This window comes from Cheilinus undulatus, linkage group 12 (genome assembly GCF_018320785.1).
Source record: "Cheilinus undulatus linkage group 12, ASM1832078v1, whole genome shotgun sequence".
NCBI lineage: Eukaryota > Metazoa > Chordata > Actinopteri > Labriformes > Labridae > Cheilinus > Cheilinus undulatus.
Window position 1 is genome coordinate 30,067,703 of NC_054876.1, and position 16,515 is coordinate 30,084,217.

At 39.0% G+C, this 16,515-nt stretch overlaps 1 protein-coding gene across 1 annotated transcript in view; it reads left to right on the forward strand.

The window, feature by feature from the left end:
* Window positions 1-3,420: 3,420 nt before the first annotated feature.
* stard13a (StAR-related lipid transfer (START) domain containing 13a) overlaps window positions 3,421-16,515 on the forward strand; it is an 83,940-nt gene continuing 70,845 nt past the window's right edge. The window contains exons 1-2 of the mRNA XM_041800843.1: window positions 3,421-4,113; window positions 12,487-12,621. Of these exons, the coding sequence (XP_041656777.1) occupies window positions 3,436-4,113; window positions 12,487-12,621 (813 nt within the window). The 5' untranslated portion in view covers window positions 3,421-3,435. The remainder of the gene's footprint in view (window positions 4,114-12,486; window positions 12,622-16,515) is intronic.

Consider the following 16,515-nt stretch of genomic DNA (forward strand, 5'->3'; position numbering starts at 1 on the left):
ACAGCCTAAAGTGCTTTTTTTATATTACAGACTTAAAAATGCATGCAGAACATGACATCAAGAAACTGTACCGTAACGTTTTCTGCAGAGTTGACTCGTGGCCTTCACAAAACAGGAGAAATAACACTTACTGTTTGCCCATTTTAGTTTGAGACTCTCTGACAATCCACAGATTCTTAACACACTCTGACGTTTTGCTTTCACTTTGCTGGTATTTTAACTTACTTTCAGAACACTTGGTGTTTGAAGGACAAAGAACTCGTACTCAGCAAGGAAAGGATGTGTATGCTGGAGCCAAAAATATCCACCAGGAAAAAACACAGTTTGAACAAAATGCTTTTGTCCCAAAAAAAGAGGTGTTACCCAGTGGTGCTTTTATGAAGGCAAACTGTGAGGCTTAAGGGAGGATCAACACCATCTCTGACTGTTTAAACCCTAAATATCCTGCTACAAATGTTTTAGCATGATATGACTATTCTACCTAAATAAAAACAAAAAAACAAATCTAAGATTTTGCAAACAAAAAAACTAAAACAGGGGCTGTTAGTGATGTGTGAAGTTTATTCAGAAAATTACTAGTTTTCTTTATTAAAGCTACTATAAGGGGTTTTTCAATGGCTATAAAACAGGCTGAAATCCATACTTGTATCTGCTTATGATCTACAAAAGCAAAAGAGACCTTCAGGTATAAGACTGATTATTTGTCTGTAGGAAATTTTTATCCCCTTAACTACTGCCAAGCATCCATGAATGTTAGTTGAAAACTTTTCAAAGTATTATTTTTTGAAACGCTGAACCAGAGTTATATCAACACTGTACACAGAAAAATCATCATTGTTCATTCAGCTCCCATTGTGTTAAATAAATGTAACACTTTATGAGTTAATGTGACTCTTCACTGGGTACAGAGTTGAATTAACACTCTTGAGAGTTTTGAGGTATTTATAATTTTACTTATTTACACAGTGCAGAGATTGCCACCTCTTGCTTAACATTTTTGGTAAAGTCAGGTGTCTTTAAGCAATGATAGAGCAAGAAGACAGAGAGCTAGAATACAACCAGAGTTGTCTGCACACTCCTTTCAAGCGTAGACATCCCCTACCACTGGCAGGAAGTGGCCGACTTAGTTGATAACTTCACTCATGGTGCAAAAGTGTTTAACATGAAAAACAACAATAATTCACCGGAGACATGAGCAAAGGAACTCCACCAGTAATCACTCTACAACAGGTAACATCTAAACACATCTAAAACACATAGAAACACATACAGTATAGCTACATCTAAAAATGTCTAAAAACACACCTGAACTATCCGCCCAAGGGCAGGATGGAAAAACGCCCCTTGTAGAGCTTAGATCAGTTGACCCTCTACAGAGTTGGACTAACACTGAATGAACAACACTGTCAAAAACTCTAACACTGAAGGCCATTTAATTCAGAATGGAGAAATGTTTAACCCTGAGATTTCAACACTTTAGTTTTAACTGTGCAGATAAGCACATTTAATTAGCTGCATTTAGTCAGAAAATCAAGATTTATATAAGATGTATTTCATCCGTTCATTCGAATAAATGACACTGGATTACACATGTATTGTATGTTTAATCCAGTGCCAATTTTCAAGTTTATTATCGCTGCTGCAGGGCCAAAGCCTCCTATCTCCGATACAACTATTCATGGAAAGAAAAAACTGCTGTATTTTTTCAATTTAATTTTAACACTGAATGGTTGATAGTCAGCATCTCTTTGGTTTGAAATTGATAAAACCCACTGATGGACGTAAAGGTGACCAACAGCACTGCCCGATGAAAAAAATCATGAAAATGGAGATTGGAGGTTTTGGCCCGATGCCATTGTGCATGTCTGTCATTTTGTAAACATTTTTAATCACAGAAAGACCTAAAACTTAAAGAAATGGTCTCACTGGATGCTTTAAAGGAGGTTTTCATGACTTGGTGGGAAACACATCAGGCTGTAGATGATACAGTATGTGTGCTATTGCTAATATATGTTTGATTATGGCTGATATGACAAAATTCTCTGTTTTGCTCATTATCTGTGTTTTAACTAAGGCTGTCAAACTATTAAAATGTCCCAACAGTGAATAATCTCAGAATTTTCAAAGTTAATTGTGATTAGTCTCTGTTCTTGTTTCATTTATAATTATGGTACTGTCTCAAACTTAGGGGTAATTGACCTCCTGTTGCTTTTATTTTGAAAGAAAATGAGGAACTTCGGATAGATTGAGGACTTCAGCATGAACTTAACCACAGAAAAAGAAACCTGAGATGGACTGAAAAAGAAATGAGGGAAAAGTAAAAAGTTAAATCTTTGGTTAAACAAGATGTAGATAATTTCTGACTAGTCCACTGAGCTGTCTGTGAGTTTTTTGTTTTTTGTTTTTTTTTTAAGTGAAATGAGACATTAACCACAGAACCACTATCTGGTAAAACTGACCCCAAGCTTTTTTTTTCTGTTTAGTGTTAGTTCAGTTTAGTTTATCTCAGTCACTTTTAGTACACAAACACAATTAACACTTGTCAACTAAAACAAATAAACATGAAGTTAATGCTTTTTTGCCATTAACACCAAAAGATAATCATAAAGATATAACAAAACAAAATTGTCTTTGACTTCACATTGATACAATTCTAAAGTCTGTCAGTCTTTGACTTTTCCTAAAAGTTTATTTGTGCCCCCTAGTGTCATAAACAATGATTGCATAACCCCAGATTTTTATAAAGGGCCATTTTATACTTAGAACTGCCATGCGGGTAAAGTTCACCCCATAAGAACACATTGATTTTGCTTCTGTTTTATTCAACACCAGCAGATAAACAATATGTGTTGTCATGAAAACACCTTCTCTCTTTTGCTACACTGTTTAATCAGAAGTCATAGATCAACCTTCAACATGGACTCCACAGGCAAAAAAGAGAGTCTGATTTAGATTCTGAGTGAAGAGGGATCTGATTTTGGGGAAGTTTCAGAGCTAATCACTGCTCATTGCTTGTCTTAACTTTGTTAATATTGCTACTGTCCATCTTGGCTCAATGAAAAGAGATTTTTAATCACAACCAGTTTTCTTTTGTTACAGGTTAAAGAATAGCCTAAATTAACATTCTGTGTCTCTCTTTGTTTCTTGCAGCTCAAGAATTAAAGGGATTTTCTGAGGCATTTGAACCTGCGCTGTAGACATCCTCTCACATCACCTAGTTTTTTCATTTATATGAACTACAGCAGATGTTTAAATTCTGCTGTTTTTTATCTAAAGACTTCACAATCGTGGATTGGTTTTCCAGTAATGCAGGAAGATCCAGTAGCTGCTCTGCCTGTTCAGCAGCAGTCTAGCAGGCTCATTAACCCTCTGGCTGTGGGTGTCTCTCTCGGGGCCCTGCATGGTCAAGTTCCCCTCTGACTTAAACAGCGAGCCATGTCTGAGCCTGCTCCTCTGCTGCTCTCTGCTCTGGATCCTGCGGTCAGTCATGCTCACAGATGGATCAACTCCTCCTGTGATACAGCTAAGCTGGATGTAGAGCAGAATGGACACTGTGAAAGTGGTGAAACAGACCTGGACTGTCAGACTGCTGATCAGAGTGAATCTCATAAAAAAGTCGAGGATTTAAATCCTTGTGCAGTTATACTACCTCAGCAGCAAGGAGGTGATGATTCCCCAGAAAGAAGTAGCTGCAACCATCTTCAGACATTTGTGAATGTATCTGAGGACTCCTCTTTGGATCTGCTAAGAATAGTAAAACACAAACCAAGTGCCATTGTGTTCAGAGATTATGATTGTAGCCACGACAAGCAGGTAATGCTAACTAATCACGATGATGATAGCTCTGATGGTGGGGGTTCCTCCTCATCCACTGCTGTAGAGGGAGAGGGGGACGATGATGACGACGAAGATGACTTTCCTGAAACCTCACAATATAAGGAATTCCTGGTCAGCCGTCGCCGTAGAAACCTAAGCAGGAACAGGAAGTGCTTGAGGAAGCGACAGGATGCCCAGCCTAGCAGCTCTGTGAGTAGGGCGCAGAAGAAGAAGGAAAAACCTGAGTTCACAGGTAGCCAGGAGGAAGAGGATACATGGCAGAACAATGGAGAACAGGTAAGAAGAACACAACACTGATAACAGTGTGAATAATTTAGAAGAATTAAGTTCTTGTAGTTTTTCAATTGTTGTACAACAGGCAAAGCTGTTTCCTATAGCACAGACAATGGTAAGTCAGTGTAACAGTGAAGACAGCATACACAACACAAGAACCCTGAAACTGAGGCAGCTTCAACAAACTCAGTCATCAGTCAGTTTTATTAATTTCACCTTGTTTCTCCATCTTTGACATGTCAAACTGTGAGTAAAAGAAGAAGTTAAGTACATTTAGTCACACACTGCACTCTACTAAGTCTATTGTTTGACTGCAGAAGTTACAGATTTGTAAATTTGAGTTTACAGTGAGTTGTTAAAGCTCCTGTGGAGAGTTTTTTTCACAGCTTATCAAACTGATAAAATCTTATATTGATGCTTTTGTATGATGTAAAAAGTCAAACAAGTTCATCAGCAGCAAGACTACAAATTTGTATTGTTATTTCATTCCCTAAAACCACCTGTGTCAGACAAAGTGCATGTGCATGGCATGGCTAGAAACCCCCATATGGCGGGATCGATATATGACAGTGTGTACTGAATACAATAACATTAGTTCAAAAGCAATTAATCCACAGTAGCATGAATCTGAATATGAGGGTGCAACAAGCTTTATGCTTTAAAGGAGGAGGCTAGGGTGGAAGAAGGGCAGCAGCAGTGTGCTGCATCAGCATTAATGCAAGCAGGGATTAGTGAGAAGTATGTCATATTTAAATACACCGCAGTGTTGCGAGAAAGGGGCTGTGATTGACTGTGGGGCCTGGGAGGCTAAAATTGGGATCAGCTGGCCGTCAGCTGATCACCGATGGGCGTACGACTACCATGTCCTGCATTAACTACCGCTGAGATTCGGTATACATTGTTCACTGCACACATTCATTTACTGTTAAACAACAGCAGGGTATCATTTACTTACCCTGCCTTTTAACACTGGATTCTAAATCAACATGGAGCTTTAAAGACAGGCACGCAAATTAAAATACTGATTTCATTCAGTTAACATTACAATGTTACAATGTCATTTAGCTGATGTTCAATCAAACAAAGTGCTGCCATGCAGGGCAAGAGACAATGCACATGATGTATAGAAGCTTTTTAACTTTTTAAAAATTTTAAATGATATACATCAGCAGTGAAACAACCAATCATAAAAGTGACAAGACCTCTGATCTTCACCATCAATTTAACTGTCTTCACCAACAAATAATTACCAAAGTGCTGGGTAGTTTTCAAAGAGCTGGGTAGAAGCTGGCAGTAGTCATTGTGGGATATTACAAGAGCCAGGAGCTGTGTTGCTCTGTCAGGTAGGGTCTGATCCTCTTGATGTTGTAGAGGGTAAATTGGCAAACCTGAGCAATTAGGCCACATGAACCTTGAGGGTTAGCTGGTCATCAATCATGACATCCAGATTTCGAGCAGGCTTAGTGGGCATGAGTTTATTTGATCCAAGCCAGATATTGATCTGTGGATGCATGGTGGGTGGGACTGGATGGAAATTACAATAATAAGCTCAGTCTTGGACAGGTTGAGCTAAAGGGACGTTCCCTCATCCATTTGGAAATAACAGCAAGGCAGGATGAGAGCTGAGCTGAGACAGTTGTGTCATCTGGTGGAGAGGATAGGAAAAACTGTGTATCATCTGCATGTTAGCGATAAGAAAAGCCATGTTAGTGGATGATTGCACCAAGGGAGGTGGTGTATATTGAGAAAAGGAGGGGACCAAGCACTGACCCATGAGACACCATGTGGTCTGGACACTCCTCCCTTCCATGATACTCTAAAAAGATCATCCTGTGAGGTAGGACTTGAACCACTGGAGGGTAGACCCTGAGATTCCAAGTGCAGAGAGTGTGGAGAGGAGAATTTGGTGGTTTCCTGTGTCAAAGGCAGCAGACAGATTCAGCAGCAAGAACTAAGGGTTATTCTTCCTCCATCATCTCTCCTATTATAGTCAGCTTGATCTACATGACAGTCACTTCTTTCTTATTGCCTTTTTTAATAAAACAGCACTGTGGTTAAAATTAAAAAGTCTGTCAAGATGACACTGCACAGGAAAACAATGCAACTGTATTACATCACTACCCAGAGTGCATTGCACAACAACAGCCTACATCCTTGTAATAATGATGTTGTTTATAACAGTCAGCCATCAGGATCCACCACCAACTCCTTCAGAGTAATCACAACCCATATTTACAAAAAAAAAATCCAACCACTCGAATGTAGTTAATGAAAAACATTGCAATTTTGACCCCAAAGGGAATAAAACAAAGGCACAGGACAACACAAACATGTTTAAAAAACATATAATTACAGAAAAATGTGCTTACATTTTGTTTTACTCCAATTTTCTGACACTGCAGGGAAATTTGGTACTTTCTTGGGGAATTTCCTTTTTAAATTGAAAAAAACAGCTTTGACTGGCTGGCTAGATGGATAGATAGATGGAGTTGAAAACTTGGTACACAGTGAGAAATAAAGTGTAGGAAAACTGCTTCAGGTCAGACTCAAACCTGGTCTGCTCTCAAAGAACTATATCCACTTTTTATAAAATGTCCAGTCTTAAGCACTAGGCCAGCCTATTTAATCTCATTTTAAGGATATGGTTATTGCCTTGTATCATTCATCACATACAATAAAAGGACATAATAAAAAAGCCTGTAAAATTTATCCAAGGCATGCCTTGCTCTCATTGTGCAGTCATTGTGAAATATGTGATAGGAAATTCTTCAATGTATAGTGTGGTGGGGCACCAGCACAAAATCATTTTCAAATATCTAACATGAAATAGTTACAAAACCTGGATAATATTTGGGTTTTTTTAAAATTATGATAACATCTACTAGAACTCTGTAAATAATCAGATGAGGAACTATGAACTACTATTTTCACAAAGATGCATGGATGTTGGTGAAAATTGACTTTATACCAAGGACATTATAGCACTTTATTGAATTTGTGCCATCTCAGGTTTTCTTCAACTGATAGAGCAGTGTGGAGGGCTATTTATCATGTATTGCCCATTTCAAAGGGATCCTTGCAGTCATGTTCCTGTATTTGACCCCTTAAGAGGGCACTTGGTCAAATTATATTGTCCTAAAGGGCACTAAATTGGGCACTTAGTTAAATATTTCCCACTCAGAGTGCATTCAGTAGGGCTCTTTATCAAATTTCACCCACATGGAGGGCACTTTTACTTGTTTGGGCTCTTTGTCAAATTTTGTCCACCTGAGGGGTACTTAAGAGGGCACTATATCATGTTTATCCGTCCATAGAGGCATCAGAAAGGGTGCTTTCACAGCTGTTTTTCAGACATTAGGGCACCAAGAGGGGCAATCGCTCCCCTGCCCCCCTCTAAGTCCACCAGTGGGACTTAGCTTTTTATAACAGTGGGTTTCAATGTCCAGCACCTACCCATGTATGATGTACACATGTACCACCTTTCCATTTTATGACGTAAACTTAACTTTCACCACTAGAGGGCAGCAAGTTGTTGTGAAATTGTTTTTATTTGAGCACTGCCTTATGTCAGGCAGCTTTATAAAAACTTTAAAATTAATAGAGGGTGTCAAAAATTAAAATGGTTGTTTTTGTGAATTTACCATTGCTTCAATATCACTGGGAAAAGATATATTGGTTTGCATGCTTTGCATTCTGTTGCTTTATTCTTCAAAGATAAATGGATGGAAAAATGCATGTATGTAGTCTGCAGGGTGTTTGCTTTTTATCTGCAAAACAGTGCCTCCAGAATATTCATAGTCAAAGAGTTCACGAGTTTATTTTCTTTTGAGTGCATTTTTAAAAAGAAATGATCTCATATAGATCCCCTAAAATAGTAAATGCTGGCAGGTCATTTGAGAAAAATAAATTCTTCTCTTTTTCTTCTGGTCTTGCCTGGCATCTCCAGCTCCCAGCATGCCATGCACCAGCGGGCATCCATCAGTGAGAGCGTGCCCCTGACTGCGTTCTCACACCTGTCAGTGCAGCCGTCAGGCTCTGGCACGTTCTTACAGCAGTCCGCTGGCACAACACAGTGTTCTGCCCTCTGGACTGAAATGAAAGGAGTTGTTCTCCCTGTGTTCTTTTTTTACAGTGTTTTTCTCTGAGTTTGACCAAGTAGCTTTTAAAGTCACTTATTGACAGGCTCAGGACAGGGCTCATTTGAATACCTGTTAAGTCAAAGAGATCTCCTTGTGGCTCCACATTCCTGGAATATCTCGGTCCATGCTGTTTCGTCACACTCCACAATGTGGGTTACAACGTAGCCAAATGAAATTATCAGAGGAATTTGGAGGACAAAAACAAATTGTCCAGCTGCATTTTAAATGAAATTAGTCTCACAGGCCTGGTGAAATACTTCAGACTGCTGTGAGTTAGTTAGTTTCCATGAGAAATTAAGTTAGATTTTTTTTTATGATGATACCATAAACATGTTATCTGTAACAGTGTCATTAAGTACTGAGATAAGACGAGGGATAAAATATACTGCTATTAAAGAATCTGTATAAGCTTTAGCTAGAGCAGTTTGCAGCATGTTTCTCCTTTATAAAAATCACTCTAAAAGCACCTTTCTTTACCACAAAACTGACAGCAGTGAATCTGTGTATAGCAGATGCCTCGTTTCAGCTTCGTCTGACTGGATAACAAGGCAGGCAAAATATGCACATGCTGAGCGAGAAAGCGTTCCTTGTTTCCAAAAAAAAGTTTTTTCCTAATTTATTTCCATAAATTCTGACTCTTAAACTGTGTTTATTGTGAATACACCTATTACAATAATGATAAAATTGCAATTTATTTTGCTTCCCCACCTCAAAGTTTTGTTTTAATTGCATAAATTAAACACTTCTGCTTTGCCCCAAACTACTGAATGGATAACACCTTGCTAGAAAGAGAGACTATTTTTTCTCTTCAGACCAAAAAAGAACAGCAAGAGATGCACTGTGGCATTACAAAAATAAAAATAAACATATTGATCCACTATATCTGGTTGAGGTTAAGTAAATTTTTATTATTCCCATGGGGCAATTTGTTGTACAGACAGTAGAGAATAAATAAAAGTCAGCAGTTCATACACAGGATACACAACATACAGATGTAGATGTTGAGAGGGAAGATCACATCAAGTTTTTAATGAGGTCAAGCGTAACCGGGGCAGATGAACTCTTGCATCTCTATCACATTGGTTTCATGTATCTGCGACCACATAGCAGCAGCCTGTATTCAAGAGAGAAGGCGGGACTCTGGTCATCAGGGATAGCTTTGGACTTCCTAGTGGCATGGGCTCTATAACAGGAGGGAAAGCTCCTCAGAATGTACAGTAGCCCTGCAGTTTTGGCATGCATTTTTACAGTTTTGTTCAGCCCATGCTCTCTATTCAAGGTGAGGGACTGGGAGCTGGATATGTAAACAAGCAAACACATGTGAACTGTTAGCGTAAAGGTGCAGTGTGTAAAACTGGAAATATGTGCATCATCTAACAATCAGATTAAAGATTGTGTGGCTCACCTCTGGTAGAAACAGTGGCAACCAGTGGAATAAGAAAAAGAAACCCTGTTTTTTTTTTTGTTTTTTTTTGTTTTTTTTATTGCACTTTGTGGTACTGTAGAAATGCTATTATGCAGAGTCCAAAGAGGGGACACTCCCCATGTACGAATAAAACGCTAATGTTTCATTTTTGCCAAGTTAGTTGTGCTAAATGCTACTAGGCTGAACATTACACACTGCACCTTTAAGAGCAGTACTAAATTCACAACTTTTTTATGTGACCAAAATCACATCCTGTTGTGGATAAATAACTTCACCCAGAAAAAAGTGAATAAAAAATGATCCTTGGTTCATCGTATTCACTGTCCACTCCTCTATAAATCAATTTAACTGTACAACTCATATTCAAACATCTTTATTTATCTTTAAGGGCAATTGTGTTAAATAAGCCCCTTTTACTTACTACCCCTCTGTTAATCCCAGTGATTGGCAGAGTGGCTGAGTTTTGTATTCCTGATTTTGTTTTTCCTGTTCCTCCTTTAAATTTCCACAAGAGGTCAGGATGAACCAAAAGCACATGTAGCAAAAAAGGCAACTATTTTCCAGTACAAACACAAGTGAATCTTTCAGATTTTTTGGTTTGACATGAATGAATGACCTTTAAAACACACAAACATTAACACTCATATACAAAATTTAATTTTAACAACAGATAACATTTCTATGTACAAAATACAATTGCATGCCAGCCGCAATTTTGCAGTGTCTCTTAACATCAAAAACAGTTTGTCAGCTATAACTGGTGCATTGAGGACTACAGCCTCTGCTCGTGAGTGCCTGCTCTACCCACTAAGCTACCCCGACACCTTATACTGCCTTTTTTAAGCTGCTCTAGTCTGCTCTTCTTTGCTGCTCACGTTTTGCAACCCTCCTCCACCCCAGCTTCTCCTTTACTCTGCATCTGACTTAATCAGTGCCATTCTGTTGTCATTGATGTCTGCTCTGCTCTGAGCTTTTTGCTGCTTCTCTCCCTGCCTCAGGCCTTCCTTGTATGCACAGGAAGTAGGGGAATGTGTGCTGTTCCTGCTTGATGCTTTCCACATAGGCATGTGGAAGGGTAGGGGGATCCCAGAACAGCCACTCTTCTGCTAATAAAGATTAAAAAAAATATACATAGTAGATATATAAATATATGAATAAATATTATATATATATATATACCCAAATCCTTAACAGAGTGGTCCTGACTGAATTGATTTGTTTGTGAATGTGCAAGAGTCACGTAAGCTTCCCTCACTTTGCCTTCCAAGGTTGCACACTTTCCTCTGTTGATCAGCAACAAGCACCAAGTACTGTTTACTCATATGACAACACTATGCATTGGGTGAACAAATAAACATGTCTGATACAGACATACATACTGTGCTGATCTGCTCTTTACATAAGGATAACCTGCTAACCTACCTCTGCTGCTCGGCTTTGGTGGCCACATACAGGTACCAACTGTCATCATAGTGTTGGATTCTTTTGCTTCATTCCCCATCTTCAGTATGTTGCATACATTATGCAGTGACTTCAGCAGGATCCTTTTAACATCATGGTCTGCCTCCTGAGGCCTGCTGGTGCCATCTGACTGCGCTGATCTGTGTGAAAGTGGAGCCGTGGAAAAAGTCAGGGGTCAATTTTTTGGAAATTTTCTTGAGATTCTAAGAAGTGCAGGGGTATTTGCAAGTAAATTAAAGCACTTTTACACATTGAGTTATTGATGCTTCGACATAGTTATCACTATAATGGCTACTTTGGCCTTTTAAGACAGTTCAGACCAATAGGCTAATGAAAAGGTCTTGTAGTAGAGATTAAGTGATGCATTAAGAGCTCTCTCCTCTGTAGATACTCTGACAGAGACCTTTTAATACTTTATGAACTTTGAGCGCGCTCTGTGTGGAAATGTAAGTGTGTGCCATCGTGTGTCTAAGCAGTGGTGTGCATCAGTATGCTTTCATGTTTGCAGTCACTCATGCCACTGAAAACCCTCCACTGCCTGTATCCTCCCCTCACCCTTACGCCGTCCCCCACAGTGAGGGTAAAAATAGCACCCTGCTGCACATACACAGCCCTCTGTGTCCCAGTATGAAGGAATCTGGAGATGTGGGGGCCGTAACACACAGGAAATGGCTTTAATGCTGGGGTCGTTACTGCAGATATTTTTCAAAATGGTCAGCATGATGGCTTTGGGGAATGGGAGTGGGCTGAAGGGTGTGTTGATGTGTGTGTTCATGAGTGGGAGGGTGGGTAGGTGTGGGTATGCTTGTGTCCATGTGTGTATGTATGTGAGTGAGGGGGCTGTTTTTGGACTTCAGGCTCCTCAAAGGGGCCCTATGTGCTGCTATCAGCCTCGGGGACTCTGGGATTGGCAGTGGAGCACAGAAACAAAGCAGTTTGTTCATTTCCTGGAAGCCAGCGAACAAGTGTCTCAGTCAGAGCCCGTGACCAATGGGTGGAGAGAGAAAGGGAGGGAAAGGGCTTAGGTATGTGCATGTGCTCTGTATGAATGAACTGATATTAAAAACATGATTACATAACAACAACCAGCTCCAGGGCTGTTTTACATAAATCAAGACTTTGCAACTATGCCTACATTTGGTATAGGCTTTACTCTTCTGTCAAATAATTTGTCATCCTTGCTTCATGATCATAAGGTGTCACCTCCTACTCAGTGCAGGGTACACCATGTGCTCAGGCTCACAAGCTCAATATTCATATTCAAGGAGCCTTAAGGCAGTGGTGGATGGAGTAGGTGGATGAGGGAGAAAAATGTGTTCTGCCATATTTATATGAGTGTGTGTCTTTCAGGCTGCTGCATGTGACTCCATGACTCTGCTGATGAAAAAGCTGGATCACCTCAATGACAGGGTCCAGGATGTCCAGGATGCTAAATCCTCCCTCCCAGATGTAGCCAAAGCTGATGAGGAGCAGAGAAGCACCAATGTAAGTGAAGTCAGAATTTAAATATCTGTTTTTAGTTTACACATGTTGTTGTGTTTTTATGTACAAGCTGCTCCACACCAGTCACTCCTAGAGGAATTAATAAAGTTGTTTCAATTGAATTGAGTCTGAACAGGCTTGAACCTAAAGAACTTTAGTAGGAGCAAAATAAAAGATTAGGGATGAAAACAAACAAATTATCTCACTAACAACAGAAACTGATGGCACATACAATGACTATAGGGAGGAAGTTGTTTTCCATATACAGTAAAAAGTAGGTAGTAGTAGTATTATTAGTAGTATCTACACAGTAATGTTAATTGAATAAAAATATGACAGCATAAATATTCACCGCCTTCAAGTCAGTGTTTAGTAGATACACCTTTGGCTGCAATCACAGCACTGAGTCTGTGTGGATAAATGAACTCTACCCTCTGCTTTTACAAGCCTTCGAGGGTCAGCTGCTAAGAAGCATCCCCACAGCATGACGCTACCACCACTGTGCCTCACAGCGGGAATGGTCTGTTTGGTGTGATATGCAGTGTTTGGTGGTGATGGCCAAAAGCACAATTTTGGTCTCATCAGACCAACAAACTTTCTTCCGCTTGACCATTGAGTCCTACACATGTCTTTTGGTGAACTCTAGTTGAGATTGTGTTTTCTTCAAAAGGGGTTTTCTCTTTACCACTCTCCCATAAAGCTTTGACTGGTAAAGAATCTGGGCCAACTGGCTGAAGCTTGTAACTCCGTCAGAGTAGTCATAGGTGTCTTGGTGGCCTCTCTCACTAGTCTCCTTATGTCACTGAGTTTGAGAGGACAGCCTGGTCTAGGCAGATTTACACGTGTCTTATCTCTTCCATGAGGATTTAACTGAACTCCTGGGGATGTTCAGTGCCTTTGAAATTGTTTTGTATCCATCCTTGGACTTATACTTTTCAATTACCTTTTCTCTAAGTTGCCTCTGGTGTTCTTTTGTCATCATAGTGTAATGGTAGCCAGTGACTGCACCTTCCAGACACAGGTGTCTTTATACTACCATCACTTGAGAAACATTCACTGCACTCAGGTGATCCCATTTTCGCTAATTTTGAGACAACTAGCACCAGGCCAGGCACTTTAAAGGGGGGGTATTTATACAGCCACTTATTTTAGATTACATTTTTTATTTGTTTGACATTACTATGTAGAAATCTCTTTTAAATTTGACATTAAGGAAGGTTTTTTGTATTTTTTTAAATAAAAAAGCTAAATTTTATTGACCATGACTGATTTATAAAATCAGTAAAAAGGTAAAACATCTAAAGGGGTGAATACTTTTTATAGGCATTGTAGCTTTTCACCATCTGTTTTACCATGACAATATGAGAGGGCAGCTGAGATTTTAAAATACTGAATCATTTGGAAGTTTTCATCTTTGTTCACTGAGGAAGAAACTTCCTTTTTGAAGGATACATTTAAAGTGAAAAGTGTACTGTGGTAAAGGATCACTGCTTTAAATTGAAATATTGGTTTCTAACTTACTAATTTATTGTGTTGCTGATGTTGTACTTGGACTGAACAAACCATGAAGGCATATTTTTTTAAATATTACATTATAAATGCATTTTGTTTTGATTTAACTGCAGGGTATTTTTATCAAGTACCAAAGCACAGCTTTGGTAATGTGTTTTTTTCTCACTTTACCTTTTTTGCCTGCAGGATGATCCGTTGAGTCATCATACACTTCACCACACATGTTAGACAGAGAGCGTACTCAGGGGAATGTGTTTCCAGGCTTTAAAATGGGGTAGATTAATTAAAAATAATAGTTTGGATTGCCTCCAAGCCTGCTGTTTTTCCACCATTAAAGCCTTTTATAAATCAGGGGGCTTCTGACTCGTATGGCATCCATCTGGAAACTGCATTAATCCTCCTAAAACCACAGATAGTAAGAGCTGAGATCACACCAGCCTACTGTTATTTTAAAGGATTATTTAACATAATGTGTGGAAGAGGGATGGAGTGAGTAAATAGCTGCTGTGCTGCTCTCCTCTTACAAGGCCTTCAGTCTGCCCCTTTATGCTTACAAAGTGTAAATCTGGTAACCTCAAAAAGCTCTTAAACCAGCAGCACAGATCTGGAGGAATTCTCATAAAAAAGGCTGCATTTAAGCTAATCTTAATCAAACTGTGTGCAAAACCCCTTAAACAGCAGCAAAATAGACGTTTTTAGCTCTCTGTTCACATCCCTCAAGTATTTTTTATGTAACACTAAAAAGATTTATTAAGACTGAGTCATCACTGTGAAGCACACAATCCAGCACAATATGAGGATCAATAAAAAGATCAATAAAAAAGTTCAGTTCAGCTGCTTTGTGTGTAACGCAGGAGGAGCAAAGGGGCGTTTGTCCAAAAAATGTCAAATATTTATAGGGTAATAAAGATTAAAGGAGCTCCGGCCAACACAGTAAAGCGTGAATTTTTTCCTTTTATTGGCAGTAAAAGACGCACAGGGCTGAATGCAGGGCAGATAGAAAGTCAGATATTTAAATGAAAATAAACACTATTTACTTTTAATTACACCAAACATAGTCTCCTTGTATTACTTTAAAAAATGGCATAAAGTCATGAGCTCATCTTAAAGAATAATCAGAAAAAGCCCTCTCCACTCCAAAAATACCTCTTTAACTCAATCACAGCAGGGGCCAGATTCTGAACTTAGGTCTAACCTAAGAGCCTAACAGGGTCAACAAACTGTCAACCTCATTTTCACTAGGCACAAATTATGGAAAAGAACAATTAAGTACTGATTATAAATGGTTTTGAGATTGATAAAGTTTAAAGGCTCAAAATCTTACATAAAAAAGTCATACTTATTAATTCAAAAGGTCAAAACAAAAAATCAAGGAGTTTAAAAGGAAAATATATAAGATAAAAGCTTCAGATCATGAGTTTAAATTTGAAATTATGAGTTAAAATGAAATAAGTGAAAATCGTAAGTTCAAATCATTAGTGTGAGATGCAAAATTGAAAATATGAAAATATGAAATGAAAACACAAATTGATTTCTTTCCCCACATTCCTGGATATTTTTACAATTATTTTTACTCTACTTTATAAAAGTTAATGACTTAACAAGGATGTTTTAAATCAATAAGGTTAAGTTTACATTTTTATACTGGAGGAAATCTGCAGACTTCATACTGTTAGGCCAGTTATAATAAAAATATGATATGATCTTGTGGGCCGAGGCAGAGGAGCATTTGGTTACTGCTAGTGCTAACGTCTATGTGTCTAAATCAGAACTGGAAAGAAAAGCTGACATAAACTTAATAATTCAGATAACAATTCATGGCGGACTTTGAGTTTGAGCTGTACTTTGTTTTTGGGACACGGCGTCCTTGAGCTTGTTATCTAACCATGACCACATAGTTAGAGAATTAGAAACAGTATCATGCCATCTCTATGATGGTAATACTCTGTAGGGTCAGAGAGGGAATTTTCTTCACAGACACTCATTGTGTGTTGTGATGAAGAGAAAATAAGTCTCTTTGTGTTAGCATTTCAGGATGGGATTCTTGGTTTAGAAAAAAAAAACATGCTGTTTACAGAAATTCATGCCATTCCTTCTTCTCTTTCAGTCACACACACACACACTTACACACACTCCCATGTTATCAGCTTAGCGTGTGACGGGAGGGGAGAGCGGGAGGCACAGTGGCGGCTCTTCCCACTGAAGCCAGTACAGTAGTTCGGTCATGAGGTCAAGCTACGTTGGACTTTCCAGAGTTGTCACTTAGCGGACATGCAGAGAGAACGGCCTGAAAAACAGGGGTAATTTTGGGAATGGGAGAAGGGCGGACACATCATCAGCCGTGTCTTATATCTTTGAAAACTCCCCAGCAGCAGCAGCTCCGCT